The sequence below is a fragment of the Polyergus mexicanus genome, unplaced genomic scaffold (genome assembly GCF_030449975.1).
Source record: "Polyergus mexicanus isolate NDT 795.1 unplaced genomic scaffold, iyPolMexi1.0 SCAF_11, whole genome shotgun sequence".
In the NCBI taxonomy this organism is placed as follows: domain Eukaryota; kingdom Metazoa; phylum Arthropoda; class Insecta; order Hymenoptera; family Formicidae; genus Polyergus; species Polyergus mexicanus.
The window spans coordinates 9,102,359-9,130,040 of record NW_027223331.1 but is presented as its reverse complement, the minus strand read 5'-3'; the positions used below and the strand labels follow the sequence as shown (position 1 = coordinate 9,130,040).

At 30.4% G+C, this 27,682-nt stretch overlaps 5 protein-coding genes across 15 annotated transcripts in view; 3 read left to right on the top strand and 2 right to left on the bottom strand.

Moving 5' to 3' along the window:
- Positions 1-15: 15 nt before the first annotated feature.
- LOC138937509 (farnesyl pyrophosphate synthase-like) lies at positions 16-9,114 on the top strand. Of its 6 annotated transcripts, none has more exons than XM_070303858.1 (7): positions 16-898; positions 6,525-6,681; positions 7,224-7,364; positions 7,789-7,992; positions 8,104-8,268; positions 8,358-8,570; positions 8,633-9,114. In XM_070303858.1, exons 1-7 carry the CDS (start codon positions 771-773, stop codon positions 8,831-8,833), a joined length of 1,209 nt encoding a protein of 402 aa, XP_070159959.1. In that variant the 5' UTR covers positions 16-770; the 3' UTR covers positions 8,834-9,114. The 6 variants fall into 6 exon arrangements, with proteins under 6 accessions (XP_070159959.1, XP_070159963.1, XP_070159960.1 ...); XM_070303862.1 differs by having other exon boundaries at positions 18-332; XM_070303859.1 differs by having other exon boundaries at positions 18-484.
- On the bottom strand, positions 8,722-10,978 carry LOC138937510 (probable RNA-binding protein CG14230). The gene is made up of 6 exons (XM_070303864.1): positions 10,792-10,978; positions 10,503-10,685; positions 10,196-10,398; positions 9,857-10,119; positions 9,519-9,752; positions 8,722-9,447 (listed from the first exon to the last, which is right to left on the bottom strand). The coding sequence occupies exons 1-6, from the start codon at positions 10,897-10,899 to the stop codon at positions 9,290-9,292; spliced, it is 1,149 nt and encodes a 382-aa protein (XP_070159965.1). The 5' UTR covers positions 10,900-10,978; the 3' UTR covers positions 8,722-9,289.
- Positions 10,979-12,745: 1,767 nt separating this feature from the next.
- On the top strand, positions 12,746-15,111 carry Med10 (mediator complex subunit 10). 2 transcript variants are annotated; one of them, XR_011447534.1, is made up of 4 exons: positions 12,746-12,900; positions 13,161-13,244; positions 13,347-13,604; positions 13,692-15,111. XR_011447534.1 is itself a non-coding variant. In XM_070303969.1 (3 exons), exons 1-3 carry the CDS (start codon positions 12,779-12,781, stop codon positions 13,534-13,536), a joined length of 396 nt encoding a protein of 131 aa, XP_070160070.1. In that variant the 5' UTR covers positions 12,746-12,778; the 3' UTR covers positions 13,537-15,111. The 2 variants fall into 2 exon arrangements, 1 of the variants encoding a protein (XP_070160070.1); XM_070303969.1 differs by having other exon boundaries at positions 13,347-15,111.
- Positions 15,112-16,246: 1,135 nt separating this feature from the next.
- Positions 16,247-23,053, top strand: Hexo1 (Hexosaminidase 1). The gene is made up of 6 exons (XM_070303816.1): positions 16,247-16,370; positions 18,490-18,901; positions 19,563-20,006; positions 21,440-21,951; positions 22,313-22,443; positions 22,733-23,053. Exons 1-6 carry the CDS (start codon positions 16,309-16,311, stop codon positions 22,963-22,965), a joined length of 1,794 nt encoding a protein of 597 aa, XP_070159917.1. The 5' UTR covers positions 16,247-16,308; the 3' UTR covers positions 22,966-23,053.
- A 679-nt stretch (positions 23,054-23,732) lies between these two features.
- The window catches only part of Adcy2 (adenylate cyclase type 2 Ac76E), a 38,003-nt gene continuing 34,053 nt past the window's right edge, over positions 23,733-27,682 (bottom strand). For all 5 annotated transcript variants that reach the window (XM_070304192.1, XM_070304193.1, XM_070304194.1 and 2 more), the window contains 6 exons: positions 27,100-27,331; positions 26,360-26,523; positions 26,026-26,263; positions 25,267-25,521; positions 24,917-25,034; positions 23,733-24,684 (listed from right to left, as the gene is read on the bottom strand). In XM_070304192.1, the coding sequence (XP_070160293.1) occupies positions 24,419-24,684; positions 24,917-25,034; positions 25,267-25,521; positions 26,026-26,263; positions 26,360-26,523; positions 27,100-27,331 (1,273 nt within the window). In that variant the 3' untranslated portion in view covers positions 23,733-24,418. The remainder of the gene's footprint in view (positions 24,685-24,916; positions 25,035-25,266; positions 25,522-26,025; positions 26,264-26,359; positions 26,524-27,099; positions 27,332-27,682) is intronic.

Sequence of the window (27,682 nt, the reverse complement as noted above, 5' to 3'; positions counted from 1 at the left end):
ATTTACCTATTTCTTTTATTCTTGTAAGAGTACATATCAACTACAAAATATATAGAGAAGGAGCGGAAAAAAGGGATATTCTCTCTCTATGTAGAATTTTTAACGCGAATTCCTTCATGAGTGGTTTTAATATGAATATGTTTGCGATTCAGCCGGTTGAGAATCACTGATTTATTTACGTAAGATTACGAACTCGTCCGAAGCGTGCAATCGGACTCGGCCGAAGCGTGTGGTGCGTGTCCCTCCTTATCGTTAATCTCAGCTAACTGTTTCACGTAGAAACGTGCCGTCTATATGTGATTCTTCGGTCCATGGCCTTCATAGTATAATAAGTAAGCAATGCATATACGGATACCGGCGTCACGTAGCGACGTAGTGATCGCCAGGCGATATAAAGCGCGAGATCTTTGTGTTTTTGTCGCGCGAGAGCGACGTGACGTGACGTTATTCACGCGACTACATTCGGGGTCGAAATTCAATGACGGTAATCTTTCAATCATTGGCGCCGATTATTGTGCTACCCTGCCACCTCTTGTCCATTACCATATATATCTTCGTTTTCTCTCTGATTCATAACGCCGTTAACAAGTACGACGCGCCGCGAGTGCTCGGTGCGGCTCGTACGTACGTGTCCGTCTGTCTCAGCGTGTTCGTTTAACTTTCGCGGATCGGGATCTCGGATCTCGGGCGTGTTCGATTCAACTCGACTCGACTCCTGGATCTCGTATTCGAGGATATAGCGCTTCGAAGGTGCTCCGATATATCCGAATATGTCGTCTGTCGCGCGGAATCGCTTCTTATCAACGCTCGGCGTCGCACGTCTCCTCATCGCCGAACACGCGCACGTCGCGATACGCGCGTGCTCCTCTGTTCATCACGGCAAAGCAGTAAATCGCAGGTGAGATTCTGTATTGCGCGTAAAATCTCTAAAATCAAGCGCTGAGAAGAAAAAGCTGGAAAAATTTCTTAATAAAAAAGAAATTTGTATTATTATTATAAAAATTCTAGAGACTAGTCAATAATAACTCGTCGCGCAAACAACGTCTTATCGTTAACATTTTCCCTCATTGCGTAGTCATTAAAAATTTATTAGGCAAATTATTAAACTTATGACTGAATTATACTATCAAGCGTACAAGGCTCAGTAAAACACATCACGCGATTATTAATAAGATGGCATAATTGCGAAGTATGGTCCTTCCTTTTATTCTTTCCTTTTTTCTTTCTTTTATTTTTTCCTGCTATTTAAGGCCACTTCGACCAAACTCCGATCAATTTAATCGTTGATTAATTTACAGAGCGATTAACATAAAAATTTCTAACAATATATATATATATATATATATATATATATATATATATATATATATATAATATAATATAAATTTATAATTCTGTTGTGGATCATCCTGTAAATTAATCAACGATTAATTTAAAGAGTTTGATAGAAATCTTTAATGTCTATCTCAAAAATATACTTGCATGAGAGAACAATATTAACAATATTGAACTTTTGAATATCGCTGCGAGCGCATAATAAACAGCTGCGCTATTAATTCTTCATTGTTTATTTTTCACGACACTCGAATAGTAATACGATCGTCAAAATATGTATGAGAATTAACGGGAAACATTTTTAAGTGATTCGTGAAGATTAATCGAGAAAGTTTATTTTCAAGAAATTCCGTTAGAATTCGAAATCTTATTGTATATATCGACATGCAATATTCTCGAAAAGATCAAACTAAAAGAATCTCTTAAATTTAATATAAATAAGCGTGTGACATTCACATTGCTAAGCGTCTAAATCGATTTAAATAAATTTTCATTACAACTGAATAAAGAAACCTAAGATACAAATGTATAGACTACAATGTTGAAAATCTAACTTAATTACATTCGATTTAATTTTAATAAATAGCTTTTTTATACTATTGGAATTATATTTTAATCATATTTTAATAATATTTTAATAGTATCTTAGTACACAATAATCCGATATCTAAAATAGACATAAACTAGACATATTCATTCGAATGCCCCATGTTTAAATATTTGTACATTATTAATTGTCGATTATATAAATAATTCGGAAGAAACGCCAAATTGTCAGACAAAGCTCGGAATTATGAACGGTTTATTTAAACAAACACAATATGCCTGATCGAAAATATGTAGTAGTATATGCTAAATATGGAAAGTGCTGAGTCATTAATAAACTTTCGTATATTTTAAAGATAATAAACCTTTATCTTGTTCGTGTTTTGCGTTTTGTGTGTGTGTGTGTGTGTGTGTGTGTGTGTGTGTGTGTGTGTGTGTGTGTGTGTGTGTGTGTGTGTGTGCACATACATACTCATTTTTTTATGGACGCACCTTAGAATTTAAGATAAAGCTGTAAAATCTCATGGCTCGTGGCTCGTAGCAGCGATAACGATAACACGTATATTTTAAAATACCTGACTTATTTTTAGGATATATCTCTTGCGAGGCTCGTCAAAATCGGCAAGCAATACTCGACACATTAAAACATTAAAACATACTTCGTCAAATTGATGATAAGGCTGTATAATACCCGAGATATTTTCCGCTCGTTTTTTTTTTCAAATGCGACATACACAGGATTTATTAAATTAAATGCTCCGAAATTAAATGTCAAAATTTTGGGAGCGTGTGGAGGAGATTGATAAATTAAGAAAGAAAGTTCTTTAGAGATTTGCTCGTTTTTGCTTCCTTTTGAAGAAAATCGCAAAAAAGGAACAATAAATTTTCACCAGAATACTTAAACCAACACTAAAATTATTAGATTTATCGAAAACCGCGAGATAAAAATTGTAAAGCATGAAATTAAGAAAAGAGAATAAATTAAAATTTTCCTAAGGTATAAAGAATTGTAAATAAATACAAGATAATGTAAGATTATTTGTGTGTATATGTTTATTTAAATATTTGTTACTTAAATAAGCGAAAAAATGAGATTTTTTTGGTTTATTTATTTACACTTATTTCTTCATATTGTCCCTTCCTTAATGACCGCAAGAATGTAAACGTAAATTAAAGTAGACAGGTTATAATCTTGCATTGTCGCGTATTTATTTACAATCCTCTAATTTTACTTCAAGATTTTAATTCACTTTCATTTCTTAATTCCATGCTCTACAACTTCTATCTCATGATACTTTTCGATAAACTTAATAATTTGAATGTTGTTTTAAGTTTTATGGTGAAATGTTTTTTTCTTTTTTTTTTTACGATTTTCTTCAAAACAAAGCAAAAACGAGCAAATTTTTAAAGGACTTTTCTTCTCAGTTCATCGATCCCTCACACGCTTGCGAAATTTTGACATTTAATTTCGGGACACCCTGTATAATCCTCTTTTATACGTACTATTATAATTATGTCAGATAGAATGTTTTATAATTGTCGATAAGTAATCTTTAGCATATCATTCCATGCGATATATTTTGATTAAAATGGAAACTCGCAGCATGTTTTAAAATAGTTGAATGATGAAAAAAAAAAAAATCTTTCCTTATTGATAAAGATATTATAGAAGCTGTGATATTTAAGTGTACAGTACATTTTATCGACAATTCAGCTTAATTACAGTCAACATAACTTTAATATCAAAAATTTTTTTAGACCATTGAAATTATTTTTTAATTAAAATATAGAAACATAACACATAATATTTAAGACTTATTTCCTTATATTATAGCTATATTAATATATTATTAGGAACGATCGCACATTCACAAAATTTTAACTGGTATATTATACTATTGAAATATTGTACATTAATTTTCTCACTTGCTATTAACTCGCATGCAATAAAATAGGTTAGTAAAATATACCGACGATTCTTTTCGATGCGTGGATTAATAAATAGCTATTTTGAATTGAAATGTGAAATATAAGCAGATTGAATTATTTTATTAATGTAAAATTTAAAAGAGAGAGAGAGAGAGAGAGAGAGAGAGAGAGAGAGAGAGAGAGAGAGAGAGAGAGAGAGAGAGAGAGAGAGAATATCCTGTTATAAATTTACATGTTACCAATCTATATTATCGAACGTATGTGATGGCATGCGAAGAAATAAATCCATTTCAATATATAGCGCGAAAAATATATTATGATATTTTGCCTCTAACGTTGTAATTTAACATAGCTAATACAATAAAGAAATAACTCTCTTTACGTGGATCTTTAGAAATAGATTTGCTGCTTATAATTTGCATTAATAAAAAAATAAGACTATATAATATTAACATTAGATCACGCATCTGTCGATTAGATGTCTTCAAATCTCAAACTTCTCATAAAGGATATAGATACTGATCGCGGATACAAATTCAAGTATATGATTTGAGGATTAATTCTCCAGAATACATTGGAATAAAAAAATTTATTATTCCTATAAATTCAATTAAGATTTTACTTATCTATAGAATCTTGACATACGTAGTATAATTATCAAGATATTTTAAGTGTCGAAAAATGCTGGACCATATTTTTTCCAAAGAAAAATGGAGACTTTTGTGTGCATTCGAAAATATACACGATTATTCTATTTTGCATCAAAATTACAAGTAGAATCTAGATTAGATAGATTGTTAATGCAAATAAGTTCGACAATTACTTGCGCATACGAACGTGCGAATAATTATTGCGCTTTTCAGCTGACGGAAAATCGCATAGTCATGCTCAAACAAGGTTAATTTTGTTCTCGACAGAGTTTTATGCATTATTACAGGGAAATCATACAAATAGCATTTTTTCTTAATAATGCAACATATCGTCGTTTATCGAATTTTTTGTGTTTATTTCAATAATCGAATTTACTGAATTAGATTTTCGTAAATAAAAACGAAAATATTTTAGAAATTTATATTATATCGAAGATAGATTCCATAGCGTGTCTTCAACAAGATTTCAATCAATCTCTCGTATATTTGATGCTGAACTTTCATCTGTATTTATCGCTTCGATCATGATACTAATAAACTCTTGCTTATTTAAATTAGGAGCGCAATGTATCCGTGTTTGCGTGCCGAAGCTGATTGGAATCTTTATCGTCTCTTGGACGCTTGTTTCCTGCTCTGGTTGTTTATCTTCGCTTCGCTCGAGGAACTCGCCTGAGTTACTGCATTACATGTTCAAAGTTAAATAAATCGCTATCTAATGTAAATAATAAATATGCATAGAATACAAGTAAACTGTAAAATTACTATCTGTATGTTAAACTTTTGCGATAAATTGATACGATAATTGTATTCATTTATACTACTATTCTGTTCAACACACACACAACACAACACACACACACACACACACACACACACACACACACACACACACACACACATATACACACAATTTGAATTTATTTTACATAATTCTTAAAACAAATTCGTTTTTTCTTGATGCAATATTATAGCGAGATTATCATTATATAGCGAATCAATATTAAATTGAATATAATCGTGGTAATATCTTAACTCTTAAAAACGCGTTTTATACAATATATTGTATATAAGTTTATCATTTTATGTAATCCATTATGACATTAATATATTGAATCTTGAAGACCTTACGAAATGTCAAATTTTTCATAATATTTAAATTATGCAATGAGATATTATCACTCTTATGCCAAAACGATGAATATGCAATATTTTATGCCATAATCACCAATGTGTAATATTTATAAATATCAATGGTACATAATACTAATTTAACATAATGTAAATATTATCAATAATGTTTGAATTAATTGTAAGAATTACAAGGATAAAACAAGAATTTGATTTTTCGGAACAAATTAAATTTTCACATTGCAATAAGAGAACTGCAAAATTGTACATTCGTGGTTCTAGCGTAAGGACGACGATATATATACCTCTTTAACATTTGCGTCAATCTACTTGTGCAATTTTTTCTGCTATGTTTGATATATTCGAAATGTATACAAATTGAGTTATAATGCGCGAGGTCAAAATCGTGACATTTACATGACAATCGCGCGAATTTAATGCGCAGGCTCGCAATTCGTTGATCATTCATACATACATATATACATACATATTTTGCACAGACAATATATATATATATATATTTTTTTTTTTTTTATGCCTGACCTATAGAGTGCTAACAGCGATGTAACAGATTATATTCTGTCCAATTGTAAATGGCTGCCTGTCACATCGCTGTTAGCAATCTAGGTATAATGTATAGAAGTCTGTGATGTTTTGTTATTCTAATATCTAATGTACGGATATGTATATATACCGAAGCGAAGAGGAATGTTATCTTCAGTTTTGAGTCTTCTTGAGTTCTGATAAGGTTTAAGTTTAATAAAATATAAAACGCAAAAGTTATAAAATTCTTTAAAAGTTTTCTTTTCATTATTTTTTTATTAAATTATTTTCTCGCATATAATTTATCGTAACATTTTATTTACTCGCATATGATAATATTATTATTGTTGCCTGCTATTTGTTGCAATTACGAAGATTTGTTAATTTTTTTAGAATAATGCAATCTACAGTACGGATGGCTCATTACGCGACAAAACCGATATTTACGAACAAGGACGAGACTCGTGAATTGATGGCCATATGGCCAGATATTGTTCGTGATATTACGGATTCTATAGAAATCCCAGAGGTTTCCAAATGGATGGCAAAAGTAAGTGTGTGTAATATATACATATATATAGGATGTTAAAAAAATTCAATATTTATATGGTAGATAAGACACACCATGCTGAATAAAAAAGCCTTATTATTAGTAAACATAGGAAGCTCCACCATTTCTGAGATATAAATATTTTTGTATGTTACATCATGATTGACTCACTAGCTACGTACTTTTTTTACTCAATATGATGTGTGTCCTATTTACTACATAAATATTGAATGGTTTTTTTTTTTAACACTGTATATGATGTGTATACAATATAATATAAAATTACAAAATTATAAGAATTTTTAATGAGGCTTTATTCTAATATAACGAGAAGTATATGTTTATTAAAACTAGTTAAATATATGGAAATTTAAGAATATTTAAAAAAGAAACATAATAAGCAAAATCAGTGAGATTGTGTATAAAAAATTAAAAAACTAAGTGTTTTATTAACATCCAAGAAACTACAATGTTAAGATACAAAGCAACAAATCATAAATTCGAATGAATATGCAGATTAATACATTTCTGTTATTGTGCAGGTATTGCAGTATAATGTTCCAGGAGGAAAAAAGAATCGCGGTTTAGCATTAATTTATGCCTACAAATTACTGACAACTAACGATCAACTTACGGAAGACAATATCCGCCTAGCACGAATTTTAGCATGGTGTGTGGAACTGGTGCGTGACTTTGTTCTTATTTATATGACACTGATATGTCTCGTGTAAAATAATTTTATTTAACTTCAAAATTAAGATGAGATATGAAAACACTTGTAAAAGCGATATATAAAAAATATTACAATAATTCATTTACTTAAAAATATTCATTAAAAATATACATATAGAGTGGGGGATTCACATTTGTTTTATAAGATTAGTGTAGACTTAGCAGTGCAAAAAAAGTATTTTTAAGAATGTAATGTTTGTGTGTGCAAGTTTTTTTTTATCAAACCTATAATTGACAATATTTAAATTATTCAATTATTTTTTATTTATGACGCGTATTTAAATCGTAATCTATTAATCTAGATTAGTTTTAAAATTTAAAATGAAAAACGTGAATATATTGCGATATATATATAATAATAAATATTCATGGCAGGTGCAAGCTTATTTTCTTTTGCTCGATGATATCCAGGATCGATCGTTATTTCGCCGAAATCAACCATGTTGGTATCGTCATAATGATATAGGTTTAGCGGCAGTTAATGATGCTACATTGTTAGATAGTGCTATATATTTTCTAATTAAAAAACATTTCAAAGGGAAAGAATGCTATGTTGATATACTTGAAACATTTCATGACGTAAGTGAAAAGATGTCTCCTTTTTTTGATCATATATTAACATAAAAATACTAATTTACCATTTTTTTCTTTTTAATCTTACATTATATTTATGAAAATGTTATTCGCCAGATTACACAGATGACAGCATCGGGCCAGTCTTTAGATTTGCTTTCGACTAATTTTGGTAAAAAGCCAGATCTGGATTTATTTACAATGGATCGATACAATTCCATTGTCAAGTTTAAATGTTCGTATTATACATTCATCTTGCCAATAACCATAGCAATGCATTTCGTAAGTGTATTTGAGTTTCTCTATGCACGAAGATTTTATTTATGCTCTTTAATGGTAATAATGTATATACTATGCGCAACATTATGTAGGCTGGGATAAAGGATCCGGAAATGTTGAGACAAACGAAAACGATTTTGTTTGAAATGGGACATTTCTTCCAAGTCCAAGACGATTATCTGGGTTGTTATGGGAAGCCTGAGGTCATTGGCAAGGATAATACTGATATACAAGAGGGGAAATGTACATGGTTGATTGTTGTGGCACTTCAACGTGCTACATCAGAGCAACGTAAAATTTTAAAAGTGAGTATTATTTCCTAAATGAATTGTATTATCAAATGTTGTTGCATTACTGTTATGTACAGGAATCTTATGGAGTATCGGATTCAGAGAAAGAACAATGTGTGAAACGACTATTCAATGATCTGGGTTTGCCAAACACTTATTCCATATATGAAGAAGAGACATATAATCTATTAAACACCCATATACAGCAAATATCACGTGGTCTGCCACATGATCTATTCTTGAAGTTACTGGATAACATTCATCGCAGAGTGTCGTGAAAGCATCACTTGTATATAGAAAGAAACTAATGTGTATTCAGATTATAGAATTAAAGTCAATGAACAAAATGTGTTCTGTCAATGTCTGAGAACATCTATTTTATCTCTATTTTATTTGATATTCTAAATATCTCGTTAAATATTATTCCTAAGTGAGAAACATTAATTTTTTATAAAAATTTTATATACAATATTTTTTTAAACTTTGACTGAAATGACAAAAAATTTTTGAGGCATTTAATATTATCGTATTTCTTAATAATTTCCTCCTAATATACAAAATATGTATACCATGATATTTTTTAATAAAATATTCGTTCTTTACAAAATAATCACTGCATATATATAAATTTTTTTTAAATATATTACCTACACATCTTATAATTATCAATCTATCCAGAGTTTCTAAATGCTTTTATATCAATCAATATTAATAGAGAGTTCAAAGAAAAATTTTTATTTTTTAGAGCTTTTAATTTTTCTTTTCTTATTCCACGGCTGATGTTTCCTTTCGTTTGTACGAATTTTCGTACGTACAATCATTTTCAACTCGCGTCTCAAATTCTTAAATTCATCATTTGAAGTTGCTTCTATGTTGAAGAATTTTACAGCCTCTGAAAATGCATCTTTTACATCATCTATAGCATAAATAATACTTTAATTTTATGATTTTTCATACACATACCATTAAATCGTATATCTTCATTATTAAGAAATAGAATATTTTTATACTCAAACGAGCTATTTGTACGATTTTTTTCAACATCATCAGCCATCCGTTTATCTGTATTTAGTGCTTCATGTACATCATCATCATCAGATGAATCATATTTAAATGCATTAGTCACACTAAAATTAAGATTAAATTTTTTAGCTTTATTATTTTCCGCAATAGATACACTATAATCCTCAGCATTTCCTGAAAATGTATATATTGAAATAAGAAATTATGAAACGGTGTAAAATAATATGAAATAGTATATAGACTAAAAAATGTATTTATACTATTTTTTGAATAAGTACCTGTATCATTTTCTTCTTTCCTATATGTTTTTAATAAACTAAATTCTCCTTTCTGTTTTAAACTTTCTGTTAAGGTATCTGATACAGCATAATATATATTCTTTGATACTTTTGGTTCTGGAGATACAGGTTCCATTTCTAATATAGATTTGTCATGTTTCTTCTTTTTAATATTTTTTTCTTTAATTTTTGACTGCACAGATTTCACTTCATAGTCACAGTGTCCATTTTCAGTTGGATCATATCGTATCATCAATTTCTTCCTATAAACATGTTATCATTAAATATCCAATTAGATAATTATAAATAATTAGGTTTTGTTAATCTAAACATCCTTACTTAGCTGTTTTTAATTCCTGATCTTTTACTTTGTGTATAAAAGGTTTTCCTAAAATATTTTCTAAAATATCTAATTGTCGCTCTTTTTCCTTCTCCAAATCATATTCGTTGATGTCTTCAACAAATTCAATGTTTTCATTCTGATGATCATCTTTCGCAAAACGATCATCTAAAGTAAATCGTGCATCATTGCCAAGAATTGTCTATAATAGATACAAACTGTATTAGTATCTTTAATTTAAGAGAAATAATATATGAGTAGTAAATTTAAGAGAAATATATATGTTGCAAGATTTCAAACATTAACCTTTTTATGTTTAGTTTCCTTGATATTGAATTTATCTTTATTCCACAGAGACTTTTCTTCATTATCTTTTTCATTATCACTATCATTATCAAATAAATCTCTTTTCTCTTTTTTTAACTTGAGACTTTGCTGTTCATCAATATCACTATCAAATATAATTTTCTTACATTTTGTAGTATTATCCTGCAAAAACAAAAATTATAAGTATAATTAAGAATAAAACATGTTAGATTTTTTTAAATGATACAAGACACAATAGAGAATTACAATGAATAGACACTCTACTTACTAAGTTTCTTAATGCTTGCTGAATAAACTGGCCTTTCACTTTAAACGCCTGTTTCTTTTCCTTCAACGATTGCAAACGTTTTTTTTCAGATTCAGTAATCATACTCATTTTTAAAATTTACAAAGAAATAATTATAAAGCTAGAAAATAAACACAACAATCCAAAAATTGATAATTATGCGAGATATAGGCCGGTATTCATAGTCAGTTCTTATATTTAAGACCGTCTTAAGCGGCGTCTACAATAGAGATTTTAAGCCCTAAGTCTTAAAAAATTGACTAATCACAGTCGAGTATTCTTCTCATACTTGACTGTGATTGGTCAATTTCTTAAGGCTTAGGGCTTAAAATCTCTATTGTAGACGCCGCATTAAGCACAACCTTAAGATATCCTAAACCAATCACAGAGCCGTAGTAGCATCTAAGCCTAGAGTCCTATATAGGCTGCGTTCCACTAAACGATCGCAATGCTCGCAAGCATGATCTGTCTTTGTTTAATTTTCGATGAGAAAGAATGATAAAATAATTTAACGAGCATTGCGATCGACAAGTGGAACGTAGCCATAATCAGAGAAGCTAGAAAGCCTCTAGGAGAGAGAGGCGCCAACCAGCCATTTCGTGATTGGCTGGCATAATATGTGCTGATTTGGTCATTGCGACGTCAATGCAGAGCAGATGGAATATGAATTCTCGAACCGACGATATCAAATGTTTAAGGTTATATTAAGCATATTACAAAATATACTGCGTAATATAACCCCAAACATTTGATATTTTCGGTCCGAGAATTTATATCCCATCTGCTCTGCATTGGCGTCGCAATGATCAAATATATTATGCCAGCCAATCACGAAAAGGCTGGTTGGGTTGGCGCCTTTCTCTCCTAGAGGCTTTCTAATGCCCGTATTAGACTACGCATTGAAAATTAAAGATTGAAGATTAAAGATTGGAATTTGACTAATCAGAACAAAAAGGATTAAATCTTCTTTGTTCTGATTGGTCAAATTTTAATTTTAAATCTTGAATCTCAATCTTCAATGCATAGTCTGATACGGGCTCAAGACGATCTTAAATATGAAGCAATTAAGGAGCAATCGTTTAATATTGGACATACTTGCAGTAAACTACAGAAAATATGTTTTTCCAAGAAAATTATTGGTTTCTTTTTGCTAATATATCATAAAAAGATTAATTATACAAGTGGAGCAATCACGAATATCATAATAGAGCAAGCGAGGTGCAATTATTCTATCACAAAAAATCAATAAGAATTGATTAAACTCTTTGAGATATAGTTATAAACAATAGAGTTGTTATATTATATTTGAATATTCTCGCTGTTGGCTGCTGAACCATTTAGTTCCGATAGGCGGCCGATAGATAGCGACGGCGTCGCTTGGAAAATAATTAATTTGTTAATTTTCAATAAAAAATCCAATAAATCATGAAAATAGTGATGGAGCAGTGCGAAGCAATTAAAGAGCAATCGTTTCATTTGGATATAGTTGCAAAAAACTATTGGAAATATGTTTTTGAGTAAAAACGATAAATTTTACGTTTTTTTGTAAATATTTCAAAAACTATTAATTTTAAAAGGGGAGCAATTGTGGATTCTGATGGAGCAATTAAGGAGCAATCGTTTGAACTATTAATTATTAAAAAATGTGAACTTCCAGCGCCAACTTATTTTCGGTTGATATGTAGACGTTTTATCTTTTACCAAATCACTATTATATCTTACTGATAATGTAGAAATCTACATATATCTATAGTAGAGCACAGCTTTTTTTTATCTAGTCGTACCTACTCCCGTAAGGGTCGTCGTCAATGGGTGCGTTCAGGAGACACAACCGTTGAGTAGTAATCGAACGTGATTGGTTCTTATTTCTAGAACCAACAAATCAACATCGAGTGTTGATAAGACGATGGTCAATAGTTGTGTTTTCTGAACGCGCCCAATAAAGACGATTGTAAATGAATGGACGAAAATGGCGTCCGCCTTGGAGAACCTGGAAGCTCAACTAGAGCTTTTTATCGAAAATGTGCGGCAAATACGTATTATAGTAAGTGATTTTCAACCTCAAGGACAAAATGTACTGAATCAGAAGATGTGAGTATTTATATAATATGCATATCTTTGTATATTTGCGTGTGAAGACAGTCTTTTCATATGCTAATCTCGCAGTGTGCAACAGTAATGATATCAATCTTTTTAATTGCTATATATTATGATTCACACTTAGAACCGAAGCTATTTATATCCATGTGGCATTAAATTTTACTTAACATATTCACTTCTAACTTATTCATTTTCTGAATAATATGATATTAATTAAGCGTACATCCTATTTATAAATTTTTTTTTGACAGACAAGGTCTAGTTAATGGCTTACAGGAGATTGATAAACTAAAATCTCAGGTGCAAGATGTCCATGTGCCATTGGAAGTATTTGAGTAAGTTCGACAATATGTTAAAAGTGTTAAAATTATATATATATATATATATATATATATATAAAGCTAAATTTAACTGTTATATAAAAATGTTTATTTCAGTTATATTGACCAAGGAAGAAATCCTCAATTGTATACCAAAGACTGTATAGAGAAGGCTCTTACAAAGAATGAACAAGTGAAGGGAAAGATTGATGCTTATAGAAAATTCAAGGCGAATATGTTAGTGGAACTGAATCGAGTTTTTCCAAATGAATTGACCAAGTACAGAGCAATTCGCGGAGATGAATAAGATAATATAGTTTTTATGGATCAGATTTTGACAACCAAATGGTTCTTTATATACGCTGCCACTTAAATGTAATTTGTTTTCTTGTAACTTTTTTATATTTATTTAAAAAATGTGTTATATAAATATATTCAATATTCTTTCCTTGTATATTATAGGTTTAAATATATATGCAGTATTTTTTAAAGATTAAATAAGTTTACAAGCAATCCAAACGACTAAAAGTTTTTATATTTTGCACTTTTGATGTAGTTATTTGTATGTAATTAGACTGATACACAAATTATATTGAATAGCATTATGCTATATTATTTGTACCCAAACAATTGCATAATTACAATATGTATACAAAATTATTTTACAATCAATGGTATCAAGCGCAAATTACAAAAAACCACTTTAATTGATCTATAAATACGAGAAAGAGAGTATATCATACATATAATATATCTAGACCGAGTGTTGAGGAGTGGGAGCCGAGGTATACGTAGAAAAGGACACATTCTGTTTCGTGCCTCTTGCGTTCTCTCTCCTTCGCACGTAGCATGACGAAATAGAGCGCTATGCTATGTGTGAGCGAGAGAAAACGCAAGGGGTACGAAACAGAGTATGTCCTTTTCTACGTGTATCTTTACCCCCACTTCTTAAATAAAGGCAAACGCTCGGTCTAGATATACTATGTCTATGGAGTATATATTTAATAAATCGAAATCGAAATAAAAAAGCATTAAATTTATTTTGATCGCGATTTTAAAAGATGAAAAGGGAAGTAATAGGGAAAATTTTTGTTATCTCTCTTTCTCACCTATTTTATAGTAAAATATGATATATATATATTTTTTTTTATTGCACGCATATCAAGTACGCGACTCGTACGGTTACTAATGATAAGATATATTATTTTATAATTAATTTTATAATTATCGTAATGGAATTGATGCAATACGTCAAGTGTGTTTAATGACCGACACAATCATAAATTTTTCTTGCGTAATTCAAAATCTTGTACTCTGATATAAAATACATGAAATTATCGATAATATTTATGTTGTATAAATATTTTATCAACGAAAAACAGCTGAATGAATATTTGCTTTTAGTTATCTGTGCTACATATATATATTATGAGTAAAAGTAATATATAGTAACTTGATAAACTAAAAAAGCTCTATCAGTGCATAAAAATATAGAATATAATAATTATAATAGTAATTTGGTAAATTAGAATATTTGTAGGTTCTGTATGTTTCGTTGCGCATGTTTTTTGATATGTCAAAATACATACGCAATGACATTTACAAAACCTATCAAAAGCATCAGTATAGTCATGTAGAGAATATATAGAGATCTATAAATTTTTATTAATTTAGTTATTATGGGAAATGATAGGCTTAACGTACGGTGGGCACACACATACACTGGCTTATTCTTTAGTGTACGTAGCCAATCCGTTGCCACATTTATGCTAATGATGTATATATGTACCATACAGTGATGCCAGAATACAATTGTGACTTTACATAAAAAATAAAAATAGAGATAGTAAGATACAATCTAATAGATAGAATCTATGTAATAGGTGGGGATAAAATAGTAAAAAAATAATAAAAAAATAAGAATTTTAATACAAATAAATATAAGAATATATAAATATTTAAAAAACTATTTTTATTTCCAAAAATTATTTTAAATATACCTATATTCTATTTCCTATTTTAAATAAATGTCTAAAAACCAATTTGCATTTTGCATTTTCAAATAGAAAAGTTTCAACTATTTTGCATTTTCTATTTTAAACGAGTTTGAGTTTTGCATATCTCTGATTATTTACAGCGTTGCAGGAATAATTATAATCCTAATGAACATTAATTTGAATTTTAACGACGAAAGAAATTACACAGTTAAAAAAACTTGGATTAAATTTAATAATATAAAGATAAATATATATATCACATAGTCCAAACGGTCCACACAAATTCTTGTATTAATTTAATAAAATATGGATATGTTAAATGGTGATATTAAAATATACTACGTTAATATTTAATGAGTACGTACAATGAGTACGTAAAATGAGTGCGTACTTCATAGTAATATGAAATAAAAATTTTGTGTAAAATCATATTTTTAAAACCATATTTTAAAAACATATTTTTTTATAAATTTTAACAGATAAATCCTGTCATTAATAATATGGAATATATATACATATATATATACAATTAAAAATATGTATACATTGTGTTATTTTTACACTTTTTTGAGTTGTTTTAATAATTTAACATTTGAGTTCAATTAACACATCAGTAACATGTTAAATTAACACATGAATATGTTAAATATTTAACATAAAAATTTTAACCGACATATTTTTTAACAAGAAAATATAAATTTTCTAAAAAAAACTGATTTTTATTACGAGAACTAATTATCTTAGTAGATAGTTAATATATTGTACAATATTTTCAAGATGTGATATTATTTTTCCGTAAAATTTCATAGAAAGTTTATCTACATATTGTACTTTCTTCTATTTTTCGAACGATTATATTCATTACCGGGCACAACGAATGTGCGCGATGTGCATGAATTTTTTTCGAACATTAAATACATCGAGATTTCGCCCCACACTCGGCTTTTCCCCTACCCAAACGCGCAGCATGAATGTGATCTTCGAGCGAAGGATAAAACCATTCTGCGGGCGACAATCGAGTCTTCGACGAGCAGTAGTGGGCAGTACCTCAGTTACAGCAGTAGGCAATCGCTTTAAGCGGCATGTTCGCTCTGCTGATCGTCGTCCTCGCGTTTGGCAGTGCTAATCAGGCCGAGGAGTACACGTGAGTACCAAGCCAGAAATTGGAGAAATTTTGTTCTAACTTCATCAATAGAAAATGCATCGATTGTTGCATTGCTATTGTTCCGTATAAATATAAAGATTATTCTCGCGCATCTGACGTTGAATAACCAAATATTGATTCCAAATATTAAAATCGGTATAATTTCAATAAATTGAGATTTTGGTGATTGCTCATCGATTTTTAATATTATGCGCTATTATTTCGCTATTTCCTCCAATCATCATCGTCTGTGTCTTCGCATGATAGGAACACAGGAATTAATTGTGCATACATTATACATGTATTTTTAAAGCGGTCAAGCAACAGCGCCGAGTCCAATCACGTGAATGTTAATTTTAGATAGAGAAAGGTAATTCATTTGATACATACGGTGAAAGCAATAGGTGGGTGGATTCATTGAAAAATAGACCTCAAGGTCTTTCAGAGACATTTGAAAGATGATCAAGTTTACTGTTTCTTTTTCCCGCCATTCTCAAGCTCGAATGCATATTCATAATCTGCATTTAGAAATCCTTTCACGGTAGTAGATACCGTCATAACGGTGAAATAAAATTTGCCATTCCTTTTCTCTTGACAGTAGGAATTATTTTTGATGCTTGATAGAAAAATCGCGTAAATAAAATATACATTTATAATCTAATCTAAAGTATAATTTTTCATTCAGAAATTCTTAGGCAATGATGGCATACCATTAAAGGATGTAGATGTAATAAAATATAACTTGCTATGCTTGTTTTTAAATGAGAATTATTATTATTATTTTTTTTAATTTAAATAGAATTTTAGACATGAAATATCATGATTTGATAATCAAATGTTATTTTATGTTATTTCTAAGTGAAAGAAAATATTTCTATTATAAAATAAATATCTTTTTGAAAAGAATGTGATAGTCGTTTTTGGTGTTTTAAAAATGATTATATTATGCGTAGTGGCATAGTCAGACACTGTTATACATTACAATTCTTTCATAGATGTAGTCTCGAGTTTGGTTTCATGAATATCATATGATCAGAGCGTTAACGCTATGTAATTTAAAATCTTTTATTAAAATTTTACGAAATTTAAATGTTTGTTTATTGCTATAAACGGTCTTTGTTTCTTTAAATATAATTTAATTGAAATTAACAGATATCGGAACATGATAGCGGAATAGAAAATGTGATTGAGAAAATGGTTAATCGTATTCTCTTGCAAATATCTCCTGCATTACTTGATTATTGATATAAATAGGGAATTATATTTTTATTACATAAAAATACAATTAATATACGCTTTCTCTATGTTTTTTTAAGCAATAATATTAGGTTCTGCATATCATAATTTTCTATAAAATGCAAATTTTAACTTGCATTGCTATAAAATAATATATTTCAGTTATTTCATATAAAAACACACACACATACACACTTAACTGATTAAATATATCAACAAGAAACGTTTGATATAAACGCCACATATCAGACACGATAGCTTTTATTTTGCCTCTATTATTTTAAAAGATGATATTAGTCACTGTACTTATTATACGTATATGTAGACAAATTTTACGATACAAAGCTATTTTATAGACATTTTGTTTAAAAATTAAATTATTATCAATATAAATGCTGCAAATCAATGAACTAAAATCACGAGTAAATTATAAAGTCGGTATTTATATATAGGATTGTCGGACGACAAGTAAGTGACCAAACGAAAGGTGGAGGTAGATTGGGTCAAACTGAGTCGAAAAGTCCTGAACCATTTTTTTTTTATAACCTTTAATAAAGGAACGATCTTTAGCCGGGCGCACGTCGGTGAACCGCGTGCCTGATAGTATGCGGAGGGGCACGCTTCACGGCGCGGGGCTCACCGACATTCGCCCGGCTAGGCGAAGGTTGGCGCTCAGAATAATGGCTCAGGACTTTTCGACTCAGTTTGGCCCAATCTATCTCCACTTTTCGTTTGGTCACTTACTTGTCGGATACTCTGTATATAAAAATAAGAGAATAATCAATCGATTTAATAAAATTTATACAAAAAATAAGAGAATTTTTTCGCACGATATTGAAACATCCAGCAAAAAGTTTTTTGACATTTTTTTTTCAAATCGCAGTTCTCCTTGGCACTATAAGTGCGATGGTGGTCTCTGCAAGAAAGTATTGATCACAGAACAGGATACCAACCCGCTCGCTCTTAGCGTATGCCAATTATCCTGTGGTCAAGCTGGTACACTTTGGCCGAAACCGACGGGACATCTCTCCATCGGCAAGACTACGGTACCGCTTAACCTCGACAACATTGTGCTGACCGGGATCTCCACGCATACGGTGGGTGGAAATCTTCTTCAGAGGAACATGGATCGTTTAAAGGAGGGCGCGAAGAGACTCAGCGATTCCGTGATCCCGAATACGTGCAGCATAAAGCTAGTGATTCGCTTCAACGAGGGAATCAATCTCGACGATGTCAAGCTGACCTTGGATACCGACGAGAGCTATACTCTCCGAGTTGCTACGGTCGATGAACAGGTAAGTTGTAACGAGAAAAGCAAGAAGCGTGTGTTGTATTGAATACATTTATTTTGAGTTCTCATTAAATGGTTGATCGGTGTTTCTGTGGATCGTTTGATTGTAATTTATGTATTGTTATATTTGGATTTCGAAAATAAAATTGTCTGTATTTCTTATACGAATAAAAGTTAAGATAAATGAGATTCGGGAAAAATAACGGCAAGTATGCAGCAGTGCGCAGTGGCGTTAAAAGCTAAAATATTTATACTAAGATTTTATAGTTGGATTAAATACTTTTCTATTATTTCAAGCACATTATTGTCTCAATCTTATTTTCGTAACTGTCGATGTTGATGAAATAGATGTTTGAAGTTCAAAAACGAGTTTTCTATGCATATATTCGAGAGAGAAAAATATATCGTATATCACTGTTATTTCGTGCTGTGTTAAATTCTGCTAATGACCATGTAATCTTCTTTATATAATACGCGCTGACGCTGGAATTAAAATCGTTAAAACTTTTCGCATGATGGACAGATGATATAATTTGTCCTGCAAATTGTTATCGTTTCTATCTTTTGATCATTCAAAGCTTGAGAAAACACTTGAAAAGTAAACTTGTATATCCGTTTGCTTCTAATGTACATCCATAATTAAAGTTTGTTAAAATGAATTTTAGGTGGAAGCTGACATCACAACAAACACATACTTTGGAGCTCGACATGCCATAGAGACCCTTAGCCAGCTAATTGTCTTCGATGACCTGCGCAATCAGATTCAAATAGCCAATGAAGTGTACATCGTGGACGGTCCAAAGTATCCTTACCGCGGGATTCTTCTGGACACTAGTCGAAATTACATTGACAAAGAGACGATCCTGCGAACGATCGACGGCATGGCCATGTCTAAGCTGAACACGTTCCATTGGCATATCACCGACTCCCACAGCTTTCCCTATGTCAGCAGAACGTGGCCTGATTTTGCCAAGTATGGTAGTTATAAGCCAACCAAGATCTACACGCCAGAGATGATCAGGGAGATTGTTGACTATGCTCTGGTCCGCGGTGTCAGGGTTCTGCCGGAGTTCGACGCCCCTGCGCACGTCGGCGAGGGTTGGCAGTGGGTAAGTGATAACTGGTATATCAGTAGGCTTTTCTAATGTGACTTCTGATAAATAGTAAATCTCTTATCTTAGTAGATCTATAATCTGACATATGATTTACTCTTTTATTTGAAGTTATCGCGAGAGACTTCTTCATTATTATGAAAAGGGTATTAGTAATAAATAAGTGTAAGAACATACATTATTAAATTCATTACGACGTAAATGAAAATTTTCATGAGAAAGAATAAGATTTAGTTGAAACATTTTATAATAAAAATCACGCATTACTCTTTTCTTGCAGATTGCATCAATTCTTCTTACTCGTTCGTATCTTAACTGTCGACTAATTGTCATCACAGATTAAAGTCTGCTTGAGAGTTAACATTTGTATTTGAGTAAATAATCGTTAATTAAGAAATGTCATGTATATTGTTCAAGCACAGATGTTGTTTAAAATAATCTTGAATTATTTTACTAAAAATTCGATCAAATGCATACATTCGTTATCATATTGTATATGGTATATAATAATAATAATATAGAGCAATGCATACATTAATTGCATTTAATACAAAATCATAAAGTAAAATAAAATGGCAACATATATATGTGTATATGAAATAAATATACACAGTATTATATATATACATATACAAGGTGTGATATGCAAGGTGTTTCCTAATAAGTGGGAAGTATTGTGGCGTAGTTGTGGATTTAGGATACAAAAATAAGAAAAATAGTTTATAGATACATATGAACGAATATTTCATATAAACATAGGTCCGATATGATCTTATTTTTGAGTTATAGCCTGTTTTATTTTCCAATATTTCCAACTTTTCCGCATACAAAAGTCTAATTCTGATTGCATTACCATCGGAAAATTCATATATGAGATGCAGTTTGCCATTTCATTGTTTGACTAAGCCATAATTTTTACTTTAAATGTAGACGCGTTAATAGCGCTAATGTATAACGATACGAATACTTTACTTTCACTGAGCACAAGATACGAATCATACCTACAAACCATACTTACAATACAAATAACATATGTTTTTTTATAGATTAATAAGACTTCAAGTCCTTCAAATCTTGCAGATAAATAGCAAATCGAGAATCAAGTACGCTATCTTAACTCTGTTAGAAAATAACAAGTTGTAAACAAAGTCATATCGGACATATGTTTATACGGACTTTTTTTCTTATTTTTGTATCCTGAATCCGCCACTGCAATATTTCCCACTTATTAGGAAACACCCTATATAAAGACAGCCTAGAGATCATATCAAACATTTTAAATTGATTTACTACAAGAATTTTATGCCAAAGTATTTTGAAATGTACGTGTGTATGTGGGAATTATTTCTAAAATTAATTTTAATTTTCTATTAAAAAAAGATGCGTTTCTATTAAATATAATTTACTATTTTTCTTCATCTTAATACAAGGTTGGCGACAACACGACAATTTGTTTCAAAGCCGAGCCTTGGAAAAACTATTGCGTGGAGCCGCCGTGCGGTCAGCTGAATCCTACTAGCGAGAGGATGTACGAAGTCCTCGAGGGAATCTACAAAGATATGATAGAAGATTTCCGACAGCCGGACATCTTCCATATGGGCGGCGACGAAGTGAATATCAACTGCTGGAGATCCACGAATATCATCACCAATTGGATGCTAAAAAAGGGATGGGATCTTAGCGACAGCAGCTTCTATCTTCTGTGGGACTACTTCCAGGAGAGAGCTCTGGAGAAACTGAAGATCGCTAACGGTGGTAAGAATATTCCGGCCATCCTATGGACCAGCGGGCTTACTAGCGAGGAGAATATTCATCATATCGATCCTAAGAAATATATGATCCAGATTTGGACAACTGGCAATGATTCGACTGTTGGGAGACTGCTGCGCAATGATTTTAAAGTTATTTTCTCAAACTACGATGCTCTATATCTTGACTGTGGGTGAGAAGAATTAATGGATTATAACGATGTATATTTTTTCTTTTTTATGAGATTTTTTTGCAAAGAATTGAAGTCTTAAAATTTTTGATTGATGTATTGCACGATTTAAATAATCTTTAGATAAACTTAATATATGTATAATACGTAGATGTTACTTACTGAAAAAATGTGCATTAAATAATTAATATAATTAAAAAACATATAATTATTTATATATATATACATATTATATGAATTAATATATAATTATAATACATATTATATGAATAATATATAATTATGGTTTATGTGTATTAAATGTATTCTATAAAAATACGAATTAATTATTTAAAAAAATTAAGCATTAATTTTTTTTTAATAGATTTGCAGCTTGGGTAGGCGAAGGTGTTAACTGGTGCTCGCCGTATAAGGGCTGGCAGAAGATTTACGATAATTCTCCATTACAGATGGTTAAGAAACAAGGATATGAGAACAAGAAGCATCTTATTCTAGGTAAAATCATTGTTCAAACTTTATCAGCATTGCTATGAATTTATATGTTATGAGATAAAATGTTATATAAGATCGTACTGAATAATTATTGTTTTCTATATGTATAAAAATGTATAATATTATAATACTTGTAACAAGAAAAATACATTTAAAAATAATATGCAGATCAGATTTATCGAATATGAATTTAAAATAAAATTTTTTTATTTACTTTATCTTTATAATATTAATATCGCGAGTAGTTGCAAATAATCGATGGTCTGATAATCTAATAGTCTAATACGTGTAGGTGGAGAAGCTGCACTTTGGACCGAACAGGCGGATAGCACATCCACTGACTCGAGATTGTGGCCGAGATCAGCCGCAATGGCCGAGAGATTGTGGAGTGAGCCGGATTCCAGCTGGCATCACGCCGAGCAGAGAATGTTGAGGCAACGCGAGAGACTCGTCGAACGTGGAATCGACGCGGACAGCTTGGAACCTGAATGGTGCTTGCAAAACCAAGGCTCGTGCTACGCATAAATTCTAGGCAGCGAAGATTTACATTTCTACGCGCCTAATACATATATACGTGTATTTTATGTTAAAATAAATCACCACAGCTATTTTGACCTTGTCATTTTGTTTCTTTCTTGTAAAAATTTGATTGACGTCGATGGTTCTAATCTGAATTTGATTTTGTGTTATCGATTGCAATCGATTGCAATGAATACATAAATTACAAAAGCGTAAAAGTAAAATTTTTATCAAAGAAAAATATTTTTTTCTGAAATCTGGACTTTTCATCATTCAATATATCCATATTTAAATATTTAAAACAATCGAATAATTTATAAATTATATCATGAGGATTGATTCGCGATAATATTCTATGTATATATCAAATAGAATTCATATATCTCATTCTATAAGAATTAATAACGCTATAATTAGAACAAATTTTATCGTCGTATCTTTATTCATATAATTCACAACATCTTCGAACTGAAAAGCAAAAAATGCCAGCCGTATAAAGCAATCTCGTATATCGATCATATATCAGGATGATTGAGTTCTCGTTGTTTCTCTCAATAGAAAGATGAAATTGTGTGTTTATTCAATATCATCTACGTATGTCGCAGCTGTCAAAATGAATTAATCATAAATATATAGGTATATATATATATATATATATATATATATATGTATTTATGATTAATTCATTTTGACAGCTACGATATATATATATATATATATATATATATATATATATATATATATATATATATATGGTATATATATATATGTACATATTGTATAAATAATCTCTATTTGCAAGTACGTAACATTGCTTATGATCATCGATTATAAATTGAAAATTGAATTGAGTTGACGCTGGAAATTTATTTGTAACGATTCTGTGAAGTATCTTGCAAGATATATGTATGAGAGATCATGTCTCGTTCTTAATAACATAAAACTATTTTCAGAACACAATATAATTACTCTTTCGCCATTTTCTTTGTTCGATTAAGTGCAGGAAGAAAACATCGAGAGGATAAGAATCGCGAATATACATATTCGCATTCGTATCGTGCCGATTATTCATTTTTTAAACAACAGAGACGATATCAATATTCTTGGATATGGTAATTGATCGGATTATTATAGCAGATTTCTAACAAATATAACTTCTTTCATATTAGTTTTTCCCTTTTTTTCACGCAAGGAGATAGAATATTATTTACGAGTTAAAAGTTAAACGAATAAACCTAACATCCATATTTCATATTAACAGACAGATTGTTAAAATTTGGGAATTGTTTGTTTTTTATATCTTTTTCATATATTATACGCTCAAATGTATAAGTAGAACTCTACTTTCTGCAATTTTGACGTTTGTTCATAGAGATCGTAATATCATGGAAAAAATCTTGCTTGTTCTCGCGAGCAATTAAATTTGATTTGAACGTTTCAACAATTTATGCGATTCAGTTTAATCATTTTTCTCCTTGTCATCAAAGGGCGTTTTCACGAAATACGTAATGAGAGTTCCCTTGCCCTTCACATACGTCGGTCCTCGGCAAATGAGTTCGTACCCGGCATCGATGAGGATCTTGGCAGTGTCCTCGGTGACTTGAAGTTTGTCCATCTCACCGCAACTGTCCATTCTCGAAGCTACATTTACCGTGTTTCCCCAAATATCGTACTGCGGCTTCTGAGCACCCACGACGCCCGCTATCACCGGGCCGTGATTTAAGCCTACAACAAAAAATATTTGATTGTTATTTATATTTTGCAAAGCCGAAGAGAATTATTGATAAATTATATTAATAAATATAATTTAAAAATAAACATTCTCTAATTCTTTACGGATTGTTTCTTTTATTAAAAAAATTTTTCTTTTTATCATAATGAAAAATGTAATAATAATATTTTAATGCTAATAAATTAATTGTTCTTTCGTTGCTATAATAATTTTCAAAATACTTACCCATTCTCAATTTGAATCTCTGGAAAGAATCTCTATTGATCTGATCCAGGATCGTCATAAGCGCAATGGCAAACTCGACGAGAACGATTACGTTGTGATCTTGTTGCTTTACTAAGTCCTGTATGAAATATATAATATGGATAATATTATTTTAAATTGTTCATCAAGATATAAAACAAATTATTTTATACATTCGTGTGTAAATGTTTTATTTAAATGATTTTTTTAAAACTTAGATTCAGATAAAAACAATAAATATATAAATTGATAATTATAAATTTTTATAAACGGATCAAAGAGATTTCATAAAAAGCTATATCAGTTCTGAGATTTTAATCTTAAACTCTTACTTTGCTATCACTGTCCTCCTTTCCCGGACTTAGGCCAGACGCCAGCATGTAAGTACTACCTATTGTCTTGATCTTTTCGATCCCTGAGAATTTCGGTTTGAGTAAGAGTTTGTCGAAATCGCAGATGATCTCATTGAGTAAACGCAGACATTCAAGGCCTTGCTTGTTTATGTCGGTCTCGTCGTAGAATTCCTTATAATTTGGAATCGACGCAAACATTACAGCAATACTGCTGTATCTCTCATGATAGAGCTCCTGTTAATTTAAGGCTGTGTGATGATTGTTCTTTATTCTAGCATCGCTATATACATTTATTATTTAGATCAGATAATAAATTATCTAATATAAGTCTGAGAAAACAATTTTGCTGGAAATAATGAACTGAATAATAATTAATAGTGTGAATATTATCCAATCTTAGTAAATAATTGTTAATTTACTAAAAGTACAATTTATAATGAAAAGAGCATATGTGAAAAATATTATTAATAAATATGTGTAGAGAACGAAAAATAATAATTAATTTGTCTGTGTTTTTTTTTATTAGTATAAACATATTTTATTGTGATATGTATGTGATATTTATCACAAAGTATGTATGTAAATTCCAATGTTTCAGATGTATAAATATATAAATTAACTTGATTAAATAATTTTCTATTAATCCAATGAATGATTCGTGATAAAAAATAATATTAATCCTTTAGATATTACGATAAAAATAATAAAATAAAAGACAAAAGTTTTTCTAGAACTCACTTGAGTAGCCCTCGTGGCTAAAAAATGATCGGCTACGTGAGCCGGCAATATGTTCTCCAGGAGAATCTTATTAATGCCCCTCATTGTCTCCACCTCATCCTGCTCGACTCTCAGCTTACTCTTCCATAGGATATCTGTTCTGGATGTGTATTCCACTTGCCGATCGAGAATGTGAAGTATAAGACTGATGAGCGCCAGTAGATATCCTACTTGCATTAGATAATGAATGCCGTAAAACCTGCGGGAACGTTGCTCGCGATAACAGAGTGCTTTTCAGCGAGTTCGCAATTTATAATACACGTTGTTCGAGTCTCGGGAACGTCGTATCACTCACTTGGTATCAAAACTCTCATAATACAGCTGGATGACTGGTGCTTGAGAGAAGATTACGAGTATTACGACAATGGATAGAAGCATTACATTCAGCTTCAACAAGAAACCAACTCTCAAGTGGGTCCAACCAATCACCAACGCTATTGCCGAGGAATACACGTACAGCTGGAAATATTATCTAATGAGCAAAATATAGAAAGTAAGCATATAAGAGTGCTTCGAGATAAAATCTCATGTTAATAAAAAAAAAAAAAAAAGATAAATAACGAGTAATACAATTTTCAATTGGCAAATAATAAACAGAATTGTTTAAAAGTTTGAATTAATGGAAAAGTTAAAATTAATGGAACAAAAAATAATTTTTTTATGAGATAAACATATAAATAGATAATTAATAGAATTGAATAGAATTTAATTGAAAAGTGTGATTATAATAAATGATAATATATATATATATATATATATATATATATATATATATATATATATATATATATATTGTTGAAATGTTGTGTTACTTTCCCAACTTATTATCAATAAGAAATACGATTTATTCATCAAATTTGTATTTGCAAAATTTTAATGCTTTAATTTTCGATGTTAATATTAATGCGGTATTAATTATTAAACTTTAAATGTAATAAATTGTTTAGACACGTAAAAGAATATTTAGTACGTGCTACAATTTTATCTCTTTTTACTATTATATTTTACTATTTTATTATTTTTATGCATACGCACTGGCACGATATATCCAGCAGTCTGATCGACTTCGACCAGACTAATGACTGATGACGCGATAGCTAGTAGAGCCGTTATTAAGTACACCGTTATTCTGATACCACGGCTAAGTGCGATGCGACTTGTTTCTTTGCCATTGCTAGTGTCGATTTTTCCATTGAACCACGAAATTGCGGCAAATATAATTAGGGATGCTAAACCAGCTGCAAAGCAACCATAAACCGCGATGCTTCTGTAAATAAAAGAGAAAGTTGAAAAATTTTCAAAATATTTAGTAAATATGTTTTTTTTAATTATTTAGATGTCACTTATATCGATAAAAGAATTCAACATATATAATAGAGATTAATAGAGATAATTAAATTGATAATTTAGCATTATGTGTGAAAACTTATCATTAAGGTTCAAGTTTATTTAATTGAGTTAAATAAATAAAAGTAGATTACTTAAAATAAGTATTTCCAACAATATATTTATATATTAATAGTCTTGTTTTATTATATAGTTTCAAAAAAGTAAAAATTGTTAAAAATATGATACAACTGACAATGTAATTTTATTTTGTAGAGGTTCACAGATATAT

Bases quoted from the DNA above. Each gene is read 5' to 3' on its own strand.
- Hexo1 (XM_070303816.1), top strand. From the start codon at position 16,309: ATGTTCGCTCTGCTGATCGTCGTCCTCGCGTTTGGCAGTGCTAATCAG. The intron at 18,902-19,562 runs GTAAGTTGTAAC...AATGAATTTTAG, and splicing joins TTGCTACGGTCGATGAACAG to GTGGAAGCTGACATCACAAC. The intron at 22,444-22,732 runs GTAAAATCATTG...TAATACGTGTAG, and splicing joins CAAGAAGCATCTTATTCTAG to GTGGAGAAGCTGCACTTTGG.
- LOC138937510 (XM_070303864.1), bottom strand. From the start codon at position 10,899: ATGAGTATGATTACTGAATCTGAAAAAAAACGTTTGCAATCGTTGAAG. The intron at 10,120-10,195 runs GTAAGGATGTTT...ACATGTTTATAG, and splicing joins CAGGAATTAAAAACAGCTAA to GAAGAAATTGATGATACGAT. The intron at 9,448-9,518 runs GTATGTGTATGA...ATGCATTTTCAG, and splicing joins TGAAGATATACGATTTAATG to AGGCTGTAAAATTCTTCAAC.
- LOC138937509 (XM_070303858.1), top strand. From the start codon at position 771: ATGTCGTCTGTCGCGCGGAATCGCTTCTTATCAACGCTCGGCGTCGCA. The intron at 7,365-7,788 runs GTGCGTGACTTT...TATTCATGGCAG, and splicing joins TAGCATGGTGTGTGGAACTG to GTGCAAGCTTATTTTCTTTT. The intron at 7,993-8,103 runs GTAAGTGAAAAG...GTTATTCGCCAG, and splicing joins TACTTGAAACATTTCATGAC to ATTACACAGATGACAGCATC.
- Med10 (XM_070303969.1), top strand. From the start codon at position 12,779: ATGGCGTCCGCCTTGGAGAACCTGGAAGCTCAACTAGAGCTTTTTATC. The intron at 12,901-13,160 runs GTGAGTATTTAT...TTTTTTTGACAG, and splicing joins AATGTACTGAATCAGAAGAT to ACAAGGTCTAGTTAATGGCT. The intron at 13,245-13,346 runs GTAAGTTCGACA...TGTTTATTTCAG, and splicing joins GTGCCATTGGAAGTATTTGA to TTATATTGACCAAGGAAGAA.